Source organism: Anomaloglossus baeobatrachus, chromosome 2 (assembly GCF_048569485.1).
Source record: "Anomaloglossus baeobatrachus isolate aAnoBae1 chromosome 2, aAnoBae1.hap1, whole genome shotgun sequence".
Taxonomy (NCBI): domain Eukaryota; kingdom Metazoa; phylum Chordata; class Amphibia; order Anura; family Aromobatidae; genus Anomaloglossus; species Anomaloglossus baeobatrachus.
Genome location: NC_134354.1, coordinates 348,509,679 through 348,524,933, shown reverse-complemented (window position 1 = coordinate 348,524,933; position 15,255 = coordinate 348,509,679). Strand labels below are relative to the sequence as shown.

At 49.0% G+C, this 15,255-nt stretch overlaps 1 protein-coding gene across 2 annotated transcripts in view; it reads left to right on the top strand.

The window, feature by feature from the left end:
• The window catches only part of L3MBTL3 (L3MBTL histone methyl-lysine binding protein 3), a 126,114-nt gene that overhangs the window by 16,442 nt on the left and 94,417 nt on the right, over positions 1–15,255 (top strand). For both annotated transcript variants that reach the window (XM_075335992.1, XM_075335991.1), the window contains exon 5: positions 12,344–12,509. In XM_075335992.1, coding sequence (XP_075192107.1) covers positions 12,344–12,509 — 166 coding nt within the window. The remainder of the gene's footprint in view (positions 1–12,343; positions 12,510–15,255) is intronic.

The window sequence follows — 15,255 nt, the reverse complement described above, 5'->3', positions numbered from 1 at the left end:
ATATCGCAGCGTGTAAAGCGGCCTTTACTCACATATTTTTAATTGATCCCAATGTTAAGGCAGCCAGGGACGGCTCCAGGTTTTTGTGGTCCCCGGTTGAGTCTCAGTGGGCCCCATCCACACACAGACACACACATACACATACAGGCATACGTACATATACATATTTGAAGACAAATTCACAAAAATACATTTAAACAGACAAATGTATGCACAGTCATATACACTGACATACATGCAGACACAGACGCATTACAGGTGTTAATATGGAGAACTCACAAGCAGCCTCACTCACCTCTCCCGCTTGTTTCCAGCTCCTCCAGGACATATGGCTGTGTTGCATGATGGCCACCAATAACAGACATGACTGCACACCATGCACACTGACACAGCACTGATGTATATACATCACAGGAGGGGCTGGGGCCTACAATAAATACATTACAGGAGGGGCAGGGGGCATAGACATTACTGTGGGGGGCATAGACGTTACTGGAGTGGCAAACCGCTCTGGTGGCAAACACATTATTGGGATGGGTGGCTTAGCACTCTGGGGGACCCATATAGTTCTGGGGTGCCGCATAGACTGCTCTGATTCATATATACACACACACAGCTCTGCTTCAAACACACAGCTCTGCTTCACACACACAGCTCTGCTTCACACCACACATCTTTCTTCAGCTCTGCTTCACACACACAGCTCTGCTTCACACACACACACAGCTCTGCTTCACACCACAAATCTTTCTTCAGCTCTGCTTCACACACAGCTCTGCTTCACACCACACATCTTTCTTCAGCTCTGCTTCACACACACACACAGCTCTGCTTCACACACACACACAGCTCTGCTTCACACCACAAATCTTTCTTCAGCTCTGCTTCACACACAGCTCTGCTTCACACCACACATCTTTCTTCAGCTCTGCTTCACACACACACACACAGCTCTGCTTCACACCACACATCTTTCTTCAGCTCTGCTTCACACACACACACACACACACACACACACATCTCTGCTTCACACCACACATCTTTCTTCAGCTCTGCTTCACACACACACACACACACACACACAGCTCTGCTTCACACCACACATCTTTCTTCAGCTCTGCTTCTCTCACACACACACAGCTCTGCTTCACACCACACATCTTTCTTCAGCTCTGCTTCTCTCACACACACACAGCTCTGCTTCACACACAGACACACACACAGCTCTGCTTCACACACAGACACACACACAGCTCTGCTTCACACCACACATTTCTTCAGCTCTGCTTCACACACACACAGCTCTCTTTCACACACAGACACACACACAGCTCTGCTTCACACCACACATATTTCTTCAGCTCTGCTTCACACACAGCTCTGCTTCACACACACAGCTCTCTTTCACACACACACACACAGCTCTGCTTCACACACAGACACACACACACAGCTCTGCTTCACACCACACATATTTCTTCAGCTCTGCTTCACACACAGCTCTCTTTCACACACTCACACACAGCTCTGCTTCACACACAGACACACACACAGCTCTGCTTCACACCACACATATTTCTTCAGCTCTGCTTCACACACAGCTCTGCTTCACACACACAGCTCTCTTTCACACACACACACACAGCTCTGCTTCACACACAGACACACACACAGCTCTGCTTCACACCACACATTTCTTCAGCTCTGCTTCACACACACACACAGCTCTCTTTCACACACACTCTCACACAGCTCTGCTTCACACACAGACACACACACAGCTCTGCTTCACACCACACATTTCTTCAGCTCTGCTTCACACACAGCTCTGCTTCACACACACACAGCTCTCTTTCACACACACACTCACACACACAGCTCTGCTTCACACACACAGCTCTGCATCACACCACACAGCTCTGCATCACACCACACAGCTCTGCATCACACCACACAGCTCTGCATCACACCACACATCTTTCTTCAGCTCTGTCCCTACCTGCTCTGATGCCATCCTCCTGCTGCTCCGGTATAGGCCGCCATCGTCCTGCTGCTGTTCCGGTGCCGCGGCCATTCTCCTGCTCCGGTTAGTCTCCTCTCCTGGCCGCGGCGTGGGTCTTCTCCGCGGCCGGCCGCCCGCGTGGGTCCTCTCCTCCGCGGCCGGCCAGCCAGCCGGCCGCCCGCGTGGGTCCTCTCCTCCGCGGCCGGCCAGCCGGCCGCGCGCGTGGGTCTTCTCCACGGCGGCGTCCTGCTGTGACGTCCGCGGCGTCCTGCTGTGACGTCCGCAGCATTGGACGCCGCAGCAGAGCAGGGAGCAGGCACACCTCTGATCCCGGAAGTACAAACGATGGTACTTCCGAGGTCAATCAGCGTCCTGTGCCCGCAGCTTGTTTTTGCGTCTTAGAGACGCAGATACAAATAAATGTAGGTCCCCCCCGAAAACACAGCTGATTTAGACTGTCTTAACGGAGGGGGAGCGGGTGTGAAGAAAAGAAAAAAAAAATTGCTGACGGGTGGCAAGTATGGCCCTGGTGGTGGGGGCCCCCTTGGAAGCTCTTTTGGTGGGGGCCCCGGGGCTGAAGCCCCGCCTGCCCCGCCTATAATCCGGCCCTGGTGACCGCAGCGTATAGTCACCAAATCTCCTGACAGGTTCCCTTTAAAATAACATATTTTTGCTGCCTTTTTGTATGTGTTTTTTTATGCTCCCCCTCCCTTCCCATACCATTTGAGTAGTTGAAAAACAATGGAAAAATTCTGCAGGAATTGGCTTGTTGAAGAAACAATAAGGGCCGTTTCACACATCGACATTTCGCCGGATTGACTGATCCGGCACGCTCCAGTACAGTGTATACAGTACAATGGCATGGTGGCAACCTCCGGTCATGCTGTCATGTGACCGGAGCATGTGATCTGATCTTGCCGCAATGCCATTGTACAGTATTAACACTGTACTGGAGTGTGCCGGATCCGTCAACCCGGCGAAATGTCGGATGTGTGAAACGGCCTAAGAAGCATGTGTGAGATTTCAGAAATCTCCTTCACTTTGCTGGTATGGTACAACTCGGTAAAAACGCAACCTGTAAATAATGCTCTAAGGGGAGTTCATAACAAAGTAGTGTTTGTAGGGGATCTTGCACTAAGGGGAGTCATCTCTGTAGTTTAAAGCACCACTCTGGACGGTTTATTTTTTATTTTAATTTTTTTCTTTAAAATTTGTTTTTATTATGTAAAAAAAGAAAATCATAAAAGCAGTATAGCTGTAATCACATCCGGAGAATAGCTGTTTTATTAATTTACCAAATGGTGAACGGCATGAAAAAAAACCCCTAAAACAATTCCTGAATTGCTGTTTTCTGTTCATTCTGCCTCCCAAAAAACGATCAAAAACACTGTGCTCAAAAAGGGTATCATTAAAAGCGTGAACTCAATAACAATCCCTCACTTCACTGTGTCGGCAGAAATACAGAATATTTATAACTGAAAATATGGCGGTGCAAAAAACCCACATTTTTTAGTGTGTGATAGTAGCCAAACATAAAAAACCCCAAAATAAATCTGGTATCACTGTAATTGCACCGACCTGAAAAATAAAGCCATCTAATCACTAATACGCCATGGTGAACTGCATAACAAATAAAAGCAATTTGTGACCTGCTGTTGGGTTGTTTTTTTTTCCCCTCCCAAAGATTGCAGTAAGGCTCGGCTCTTATTTATCCTCCACACTACGCTGATTGTATACATCGGGTTGTTATGCAGGGTTCACTTTATTTTAGGCACTTGCACTTTTTTCTGGCACGCAGGGACAGCCAACTGTGAGTTGGGGCGCCATTTCGGCTTCAGGGTGCTGACCTCCGCTGTTAGGTAGCGCATAGGGGGGAGAACGTTATCAGGGTCATTGCACTTAGGTGTGGGTTAGATTTTAATAATTATTCAATAAGTATTGACCATTTTAAGGGTTTTTCCATGTTTAACATTTTGTGTCATCTTTATGTATATAAAATATAATTATTTTGTTCACTGCCTAATGGTATAAAATTTTGTCACACACCTGTGATGTCATTGCACCCCTAGATTAATTCATTGAGGGGTGCAGTTGTAAAAAGGGGTAACTTGTGGGGGATCTCTGTTCTTCTCTGACTCTATGATGCCAGAGTTGTCAATCAAAGAATGGTGGTGTGCAGATTGAGCGCAAACAAGCAGGTGGGAAGGTAGATTTAAATGATTAGCCCCTTGAAGCAGCAAGTGCCTGTACTTGGTTTGCAAAGTCATTCTGTGCGGAGTCCCTTTAGGCACCTCAGTTGCTATGAACATAATTAATGTTTTCCCCAAAACAATTCAGCAGACTTTTACGACATATGATGGACCAGATATACCGTTACAGCTACAACACCACCGTGCTCTGTAACAAAGGCCACATCTTTCCTGGTAGATAGTGGCTGTGAAATTCAGCCATTGTTTCCCTTTAAAGGGACTTATAGCACAGAATGACTGTCCAAACCAAGCACAGGAGCTCGATGCATAATGGTGTGGCAAAACATGCAAGGGCACTTTCCCACCTGCTTATATTTGTTCAAATCACCCCTTTCTGCCAGTTAAAAAAAAGAAAAAGTCTGATGTATTAAAGCATAAAATTATCCTTATTAGTGAACGGCATAATGAGGAACTATCTAAAATCCAGAATTACAGGTTCCTTTGGCCACTGCAGCAATGCAAAAAGAGGTGATCAAAACATATGTACACTACAGTTCAAAAGTTTGCGGTCACCCAGACAATTTCTTTATCGTTCCTTTGGGAGACCCAGACCATGGGTGTTTAGCTTCTGCCTCCGGAGGACACACAAAGTACTACATTTAAAAGTGTAGCTCCTCCCTCTGAGCTTATACACCCCCTGGTAGCCAGTCCTAGCCAGTTTATCGCTTTGTGTTCAGGAGGTCATACATCCACACATGCATTCTCATCTGATTGTTTGACTTTTGGAAAGAGTTTGAAGAAAAGCGGGTCCATGTCTGGACTCCCGGCATGTCCCTTCTCACCCCACTGTGTCGGTGGTGTTGTTAAGGTTCATTTACAGGGCTGAAGCCTTACATGCCGCGCTCCTTCACCATCCCTTCTGGGCTCTGGCTTGAAGTGGGAGCCAGCACGGTCTCCATGCCTGGCAGGAGTCCGGTCTCCATCCACAGCCCCTTGAGGATTCTGTTGGACCGGAGCACTCATCCCCAGGGACATGGCCCTGCGTCTCAGCAGCTAAGTACCTGAGACGTTTATGTTGGGGGTCCCGGTTCTTTATTGTAAGGGGAAAGTATGCTGTATGTGATTGTTTTTAATTTTTCCGGCGGGTTCTCCAGCTTTTGCCCGAGAACCGCGCCGATGGTGCCTGCTTGTCGGCCTTGCCGCTTAAATTTAGGCCCCGGCTTCGCCGGAGGCCTAGTTTCGTTTTCCTGCCCTCGCATGTCACTCATGCAGAGGGACAGGTTCGGCTCCTCCTGGCGGCCGTTCTACACAGGGGAGGGACACTCCCCACTGCTGGGGTGTCCCCCCTTCCCGGCAGGTCTCTATAGCCCTCCAGTTCCCGCTCTTTTATAGGAACGCCCCTAGTCCCGCCCCCTCTCTTCGCTCCGGCGGCCATTTCTCAGGCAGAGTTCACTCTGCTCTGGGACATCCTGCATTCTGCATCTCTGCTGAGGTGCTGCGCTCTGGGGGACCGGGCTTCGGGATCTGGAGGGCACACAACACCGCGCTCAGCGGTCTGGTAAGCCACAGCCAGTCTCCGGTTGTGGACCTCTGTATATTCTCCCTGGGGTTCATTCTCTGCAAAGCCCCCACTCCAGCAGCATGTCTCACACAAGGAGCAAGGCTCCAAAGCTTTATTCTGCATGCACTGCATGTAAGCGCCTGCTGCCTGAGCCGAGCATTTATCCACACTGTGATGGTTGCTCTAACTTGGCGGTGCCACAGCCTGGAGTCTCACCCCCAGTGGTCTCTCAGGCTGCTGCTGCACCTGTGATTGAACCCCCGGCCTGGGTAGAGTCCTTTTCTAGGTCCATATCCCAGTCATTTGCTGAGTCCATGGGACTTTTGTCCAGGACTTTGATGAATATGCATCAGCCCCCCTCACAGGGTGCCTCTAATACTCTTGACAGAGGACTCCTATCCTCTGACCTCCGTCCATCAGAGCTCACGGAGGATTCATCATCTGATCCCAGACCCCGTCCTTCTAAGAGAAGGCGCAGGGTTTCCTCCCCCTCCCCATCCCACGGCTCTGTCTGAAGAGCTGACTCTCAAGATGAGGAGGATGCCCTCACTGGGGGCTCGGAGGCTATGTATCCCATTGATTTCTCTCAGGGTGACTCAGATCTTAGTGATTTGATTGCTTCTATTAATTCTGTGCTGGATCTCAATCCGCCAGTGTCAGAGGAGCAACTCTCTTTGGCAGAAAAACATCAGTTTACCTCGCCTAAGAGAGTGAAGAGTGTGTTCTTTAACCACTCCAGTTTTCAGACCACCGCTGTGACCAAACCCAGGGCCTGCCCTGACAAACGGTTTCCAAAGCGTGGTTCTGATGACCGGTTTCCATTTCCACCTGAGGTGGTCAAGGAGTGGTCTCACTCCCCAAAGGTAGACCCTCCGGTGTCTAGGCTATCAGCCCGGACCGTTGTGTCGGTGGCTGACGGCACCTCACTTAAGGATTCCACTGACCGTCAGATTGACCTTCTGGCCAAATCTGTGTATGAAGCTGCGGGGGGCGCGTTTTCCCCGACTTTTGCAGCAGTGTGGGCTCTCAAAGCCATCTCTGCTTCTCTAGAGGAGATGCATTCCCTCACCAAGGAATCTATACCTGAGATGGTTACCTTAACTGCTCAGGCTTCAGCCTTTTCATCCTATGCCATGTCTGCCATGCTAGAGGCTGCTCACCGCACTGCGGTGGCTTCAGCTAATTCTCTTGTTATCCGCAGGATTTTGTGGCTTCGAGAGTGGAAGGCAGATGCTTCTTCCAAGAAGTTTCTTGCTGGGCTCCCTTTTGCTGGTTCACGGCTGTTTGGTGAACAGCTGGATGAAATCATTAAAGAAGCTACTGGCGGGAAGAGTACTTCCATGCCACAAACCAAGACCAGGAAACCCGCCCAGGGTAGGAATCAATCGAGGTTTCGTTCCTTTCGTTCCTCCAACTGGTCATCCTCTAAGCCTTCCGCCTCGTCCGCTAACTCAGCCAAGGATCAGAAATCCAACTGGCGCCCAAAAGCGCGTCCGCAGAAGACCGCAGGAGGTTCTGCCACTAAGGCAGCTTCCTCATGACTCTCGGCCCGCTCCAGCCACGTCCTTAGTCGGTGGCAGGCTCTCCCACTTTGGCGACTCTTGGTTGAAGCAAGTCTCCGATCAGTGGGTGAGAGACATCATATCTCACGGCTACAGGATAGAATTGTCTTCCAGCCCTCCAAACAGATTTTTTCTCTCAACTCCCCCCTGCCGCCGCCTTCTCGCAGGCCGTGGCGTCCTTGCAGGCAAACGGAGTGATTGTCCCAGTTCCCGCTCAGGAACGGTTCAGAGGTTTTTACTCAAATCTCTTCCTAGTTCCAAAAAAGGACGGTACCTTCCGGCCCATCCTGGATCTCAAGCTTCTCAACAAGCATGTCCGGGTGCGGCATTTTCGCATGGAGTCTCTGCGATCAGTCATTGCCTCTATGACCCAAGGGGAGTTCCTGGCGTCCATCGACATCAGAGATGCCTATCTACATGTGCCAATCGCAGTGTCACATCAGCGTTGGTTACGTTTTGCGATAGGAGAGGATCATTTCCAATTCGTGGCTCTCCCCTTCGGGTTAGCCACGGCCCCTCGGGTATTCACCAAGGTCATGGCGGCAGTGGTTGCGGTCCTGCACCTCCAGGGGTTAGCAGTGCTTCCTTATCTGGACGACCTTCTGGTCAAGGGTCCATCCAGCACAGACTGTCAGCGGAGTGTTTCGCTCACTCTCGCCACCCTAGCCCAATTCGGGTGGATTGTCAATCTTCCCAAATCCACTCTGACTCCGACTCAGAGTCTCACGTACCTAGGGATGCAGTTCGAGACTTTGCCGGCACTTGTGAAGTTGCCCTTAATCAAACAGCAGTCTCTCCGGCTAGCGGTGCGCTCTCTCCTGAGGCCCCGCCGTTATTCCCTCAGGCGCCTGATGCAGGTGCTGGGTCAAATGGTGGCTTCCATGGAGGCGGTTCCCTTTGCCCAGTTCCATCTGCGTCCTCTGCAGCTGGACATTCTCCGCTGTTGGGACAAGCGGCCTTCCTCCTTACAGAGGTTAGTGGCTCTGTCGCCACGGACCAGGAGCTCTCTTCAGTGGTGGCTTCGACCCCTCTCCCTGTCCCAAGGGCGCTCCTTCCTGGCTCCGTCCTGGGTGATTCTCACCACGGATGCCAGCCTATCCGGCTGGGGAGCGGTACATCTCCACCACAGAGCTCAGGGCACTTGGACTCCCTCCGAGTCAGCCCTTTCAATCAATGTGCTGGAAACCAGAGCTGTGCTTCTAGCTCTCCTAGCCTTTCACCACCTGTTGGCGGGCAGGCACATTCGAGTCCAGTCAGACAACGCGACAGCGGTTGCCTACATCAATCACCAAGGCGGGACACGCAGCCGCCTGGCAATGTTGGAGGTCCAACGCATTCTTCAATGGGCGGAGGACTCCAAGTCCACCATATCCGCAGTCCACATCCCTGGCGTAGAAAACTGGGAGGCAGATTATCTCAGCCGTCAATCCGTGGACGGTGGCGAGTGGTCCCTGCACCCGGCAGTGTTTCAGTCAATCTGCCGCAAGTGGGGCACTCAGTCACAACAACAAGGTTCCGGTTTACGTGGCTCGCTCCCACGATCCTCAGGCCTTCGCCGCGGACGCTCTGGTTCAAGACTGGTCCCAGTTTCGTCTGTCCTACGTGTTTCCCCCTCTAGCTCTCTTGCCCAGAGTCCTGCGCAAGATCAGAATGGAGGGCCGTCGAGTCATCCTCATTGCACCGGACTGGCCCAGGCGAGCTTGGTATCCGGACCTGCTCCAACTGTCCGTGGAGATGCCGTGGCATCTTCCGGACCGTCCAGACCTGCTCTCGCAAGGTCCGTTTTTCCGCCCGAATTCTGTGGCACTCAAATTGACGGCGTGGCTCTTGAGTCCTGGATTTTGACGGCTTCTGGTATTCCTCCTGAAGTCATCTCCACTATGACTCAGGCCCGTAAGTCTTCCTCCGTCAAGATCTATCACAGGACTTGGAAAATTTTCCTGTCCTGGTGTCGCTCTTCTGACCATTCTCCTTGGCCATTCTCGTTGCCGACCCTTCTGTCTTTTTTACAGTCCGGTCTGCAGCTAGGACTGTCCCTCAACTCTCTCAAGGGACAAGTCTCAGCTCTATCAGTGCTGTTCCAGCGGCGTCTCGCCTGGCTGGCTCAGATCCGCACCTTCATGCAAGGTGCGTCTCACATCATTCCGCCTTATCGGCGGCCCTTGGATCCCTGGGACCTTAACTTGGTCCTCACGGTATTGCAGAAACCCCCCTTTGAGCCTCTTAGGGAGGTTTCTTTGTATCGTCTTTCTCAAAAGGTGGCCTTTCTAGTTGCCATAACTTCTCTCAGGAGAGTCTCTGATTTGGCTGCGCTCTCCTCGGAGTCACCTTTTTTGTTTTTTCACCAAGACAAGGTAGTTCTCCGTCCGACCCCGGACTTTCTTCCTAAGGTGGTCTCTCCCTTCCACCTTAACCAGGATATTTCCTTGCCTTCCTTCTGTCCGGCCCCTGTTCATCGCTTTGACAAAGCGCTGCATACTCTAGATCTGGTGCGTGCTCTCCGGATTTATGTGGCTCGCACCGCTGCGCTTAGGCGGTGCACCTCTCTTTTTGTGCTAACCACAGGGCGGCGCAAGGGTCTCTCTGCTTCTAAGCCGACCTTGGCCCGTTGGATTAGATCGACCATTTCGGACGCCTATCAGAGTACTCAGGTGCCTCCCCCGCCGGGGATCAAGGCACACTCGACCAGAGCTGTCGGTGCCTCTTGGGCTTTTAGGCACCAGGCTACGGCTCAACAAGTCTGTCAGGCTGCCACTTGGACTAGCCTGCATACCTTTTCGAAGCACTACCAAGTGCATGCTCATGCTTCGGCAGATGCGAGCTTGGGCAGACGCATCCTTCAGGCGGCTGTCGCCCACTTGTGAAGTTAGGCTCCGCCTACTTCTTAGTTTTTTCTGTTTATTCCCACCCAGGGACAGCTTTGGAACGTCCCATGGTCTGGGTCTCGATAAAGAAAAAGAGAATTTTGTTACTTACCGTAAATTCTTTTTCTTACAGTTCCGTATTGGGAGATCCAGCTCCCTCCCTGTTGCCGGTTGGCAATTTTATTGTTCCGTGTGTTATCACCGGCTGTTGTCGTGGACAGAGTCTCCGGTTGTTCCGGTTCTTACTCGGTTCTACTTGTGGGTGGCTATTCTCCTTCAGCTTTTGCACTAAACTGGCTAGGACTGGCTACCAGGGGGTGTATAAGCTCAGAGGGAGGAGCTACACTTTTAAGTGTAGTACTTTGTGTGTCCTCTGGAGGCAGAAGCTAAACACCCAAGGTCTGGGTCTCCCAATACGGAACTATAAGAAAAAGAATTTACGGTAAGTAACAAAATTCTCTTTTTTCTCTTTTCCATGAAAAATCATACTTTTCTTTATTAAATGAGTTACATAATGAATAGAAAATATAGTTCAGACATTGACTAGCTTTGCAGACCTTTGGCATTCTAGCTGTTAATTTGATGAGGTATTCTGGAGATATTTCACCCCATGCTTCCCCCCCCTCCCTCAAGTTGAATTGGCTTGATAGGCACTTTTTGCGTACCATACTGTCAAGCTGCTTCCACAACAGCTTAATAGGGTTGAGATCTAGTGACTGGGCTGGCTACTCCATTACAGATAGAATACCAGCTGTCTGCTTCTTCCCTAAATAGTTCATGCATAATTTGGAGGTGTGCTTTGGGTCATTGTCCTGTTGTAGGATGAAATTGGCTCTTGTATGGCATGGCGTTGCAAAATGGAGTGATAGCCTTCCTTATTCAAAATCCCATTTACCTTGTACAAATCTCCCACTTTACCAGCACCAAAGCAACCCCAGACCATCACATTACCTCCACCATGTTTGCCAGATGGCGTCAGGCACTCTTCCAGCATCTTTTCAGTTGTTCTGCGTCTCACAAATGTTCTTCTGTGTGATCCAAACACCTTAAACTTTGATTCGTCTGTCCATAACACTTTTTTCCAATCTTCCTATGTCCAATGTCTGTCCAATGTCTGTGTTCTTTTGTCGATATTAATCTTTTCCTTTTATTAGCCAGTCTCAGATATGGCTTTTTCTTTGCCACTCTGTCCTGAAGGCCAGCATCCTGGAGTTGCCTCTTCACTGTAGACATTGACACTGTCGTTTTGCGGGTACTATTTAATGAAGGTACCAGTTGAGGGCCAGTGAGGCGTCGGTTTCTCAAACTAGAGACTCTAATGTACTTGTCTTGTTGCTCAGTTGTGCAACGGAGGCCTCCCACTTCTCTTTCTACTCTGATTAGAGCCTGTTTGTGCTCTCTTCTGGAGGGAGTAGTACACACCGTTGTAGGAAATCTTCAGTTTCTTGGCAATTTCTCGCATGAAATATCCTTCATTTCTAAGAACAAGAATAGGCTGTCGAATTTCACATGAAAGCTCTCTTTTTTGGTCATTTTGAGAGTTTAATGGAACCAAAAAATGTAATGCTGCAGATTCTCAACTAGCTCAAAGGAAGGTCAGTTTTATAGCTTTTCTAATGAGCAAAACTGTTTTCAGCTGTGCTAACATACAGTACTTGCACAAGGTTTTTCAAGTTATTTCTAAACATTCATTAGCCTTTTAACACAGTTATCAAACAGAATGTACCATTGGAACACTGGAGTGGTGGTTGTTGGAAATGGGCCTCTATACACCTATGTAGATATTTCATTCAAAACCAGACGTTTACAGCTAGAATAGTCATTTACCACATTAACAATGTATAGAGTGTATTTCTGTTTAATTTAAGGTTAGCTTCATTGAAAAAAAATGTGCTTTTCTTTCAAAAATAAGGAAATATCTAAGTGACCCTAAACTTTTGAATTGTAGTGTACTTCAAAATGGTAACAATAAAAACGCCAGCTTAGGGCGTGAAAAAGCAAGCCCTCACACAGTCACATTGACTAAAAATTGAAAACATTATGGCTCTCAGAAAATGGTGACACAATCAAAATGTTTTTTTCATAAATTTTCCAAGTTTTTTTACCACTTAAAAAAATGCATATTTGGTATCAGCATAATAATAATATAATATAATTTTTTTTAGTGAAAAAAAAGTGTGCACCTCTTTGGAAGCGCAATCAGTTACACCTACACCAACCACTGCAGGTCCTGTACCCAGCACAGAGAATGAGCGTCCTCAGAGGTTGCGAAAGAAGAGAAAACTTTTGATGGATTCAGGAGATGAGGAAGATATATTTGAAGATGATGAGGTAAAAAGCAAAATGCCTTCAGACATTGTCTCCTCAGGAAGTCCTTAGTTTTGCTCCATGGTTTTTCAGTTACTGGCTTTTAAAATGGTTTGTCTCATCAGATCCGCACCCCATTACAACTGTCGCTTGGAAGTACTCTGTCACCACAATATTATACAGTGGAACCTTGGTTTACGACAATAATCCGTTCTGGGAGTGTGCTTGTAAACAAAGTTACTCGTCTAGCAAAGCACAATTTCCCATAGGAAATAATGCAAGCTCAGACAATTCGTTCCACACCTTGTTCAATGTCCCATCCTGGTCCCCTATTGTGCCATTCCACACACGCACAAACACACACACATATTATGCTCATCTTACCTTCCATTCCATTGTCGGCCTCCTGGTTCTTGTAGTTCGCCGGTTCAGGATGTGTATCGGGTAACCATCGCAACCTATGCCGGAGCTTCCGCTGCCAGAGCGCTGACGTCAAAGGCAGGAGCCGCTTGCCTCTGATTGGTCAGCGCACTTCCTTTGAGAAGCGCCTGACAGCGTAAGTTCCTCCATCGTCGCGATGGTTACCCGATACACATCCTGTAGCGCCAAACTACAAGAACGGAAGGTAAGGTGAGCATAATGTATTTTGTGTGTGTTTGTGCGTGTTTTGTGTGGACTGCAAGAGTGGGTCAGAGCATGGTGAAAGTATGGAACCGGAAGTGTGTGCGGTATTTGCTCGTACAGCAAAGCTTGCTCGTAAACTGAGTTACAAATTTACAGCAAGTTTTGCTCGTATAGTGAAATACTGGCACACCAAGTTACTCATAAACCGAGGTTCCACTGCACATGGTTGTCTACTGATTACGTTATTACCTGCAGAGAAACCTGTTGAACACAAGGGGTTTTACCCGCCAAACATGTTGTCATCTAGATAAATCAATATCTTAACTACTGTCATTTCAGGATAGTCAATACTGGGAAAAAAAATCCACTTGACTTTCTACAAAAACCCCTTTTTCTATAAGTTAGCTCTTCTAAAGAGGTATAGTTAGGTCCAAAAATGCTTTGTCAGGTACCAAATATCACCTAATTTAAAAGGGTTGTCCCATCTAAATCCAGAAGTCTGCATTCACTCTTTGTGTTACTCTGTGACTGCAGACTTGTGAATCCTCACATCTCACGCACTGTGTGTTTGGAGGATTCACAAGTCTACAGTCACATAGTGACACACAGAGGGACTGCACACATGTGGATTTATACGGGAAAACCTCTTTAATCAGGAGAGAATACTCCTTATCTCCTAGGGACTAAAGGTACCGTCACACTAAGCAACATCGCTAGCAACATCGCTGCTGAGGCACAACTTGCTAGCGATGTTGCTGTGTGTGACATCCAGCAGCAACCTGGCCCCTGCTGTGAGGTCGCTGGTTGTTGCTGAATGTCCTGGGCCATTTTTTAGTTGTTGCTCTCCCGCTGTGAAGCACACATCGCTGTGTGTAATAGCGACAGAGCAACAACTAAATGTGCAGGCAGCAGGAGCCGGCTTCTGCGGACGCTGGTAACCACGGTAAACATCGGGTAACCAAGAAGCCCTTTCCTTGGTTACCCGATATTTAACTTCGTTACCAGCGTCCGCCGCTCTCAGCTGTCAGTGCCGGCTCCCTGCACACGTAGCTGGAGTACACATCGGGTAATTAACCCGATGTGTACTGTGGCTAGGAGTGCAGGGAACAGGGAGCCGGCACTGGCAGTGTGAGAGCGGCGGATGCTGGTAACGAAGGTAAATATCGGGTAACCAAGGGAAGGGCTTCTTAGTTACCCGATGTTTACCGATGTTACCAGCGTCCGCAGAAGCCGGCTCCCTGCTGCCTGCACACGTAGCAGAGTACACATTGGGTAATTAACCCGATGTGTACTGTGGCTAGGTGTGCAGGGAGCCAGCACTAAGCGGTGTGTGCTGGTAACCAAGGTAAATATCGAGTTGGTAACCCGATATTTACCTTAGTTACCAAGCGCAGCATGCTTCCACGTGCAGCGACGCTCCAGCGATCCCTGCCAGGTCAGGTTGCTGGTGGGATCGCTGGAGCGTCGCTTAGGCTACTTTCACACATCAGTTTTCTGCATTCAGGCACAATCCTTTTTTTTCCTGATGCAAAGGATCCGGCAAAAACGGATGCAAACTGTATCCACCGGATCCGGTTTTTAACGGATCCGTTATGCCGGATGCGTACAAAACCGGATCCGGTGGATACGGTTTGCATCCGTTTTTGCATCCGGTTTGTCCTTTTTTTTGAAGGATCAGCTTTTTTAATTAATTTGGAGCATGCGCAGTTTACAAAAACGGATCCGGTAGCCGCATCCATTTTTTACCGCATTGCGCCGGATCCGGCGTCCATAGGCTTTCATTGTAAAACACGCCGTATCGCGCCGGATCCGGCGCGATGCGGTTTTTTTGCCGGACAAAAAACGTTGCAAGATACGTTGCCTCCGGCCGCCGCTTTGATAAATTTTGCCGCATTCGGAAAAAAACGGATGCACCGCAAAGCCATCCGGTACAATCCGGTACCAATGCAAGTCTATGGGGAAAAAACGGATGCGGTACCGGATCCGTTTTACCCGTTTTTTTCCGGATTGAACCTGATGGCAAAAAACTGATGTGTGAAAGTAGCCTTAGTGTGACATCTCACCAGCGACCTCCTAGCAACTTACCAGCGATCTCTATCAGGTTGTATCGTTGTTGGGATCGCTGGTAAGTTGTTTAGTGTGACTG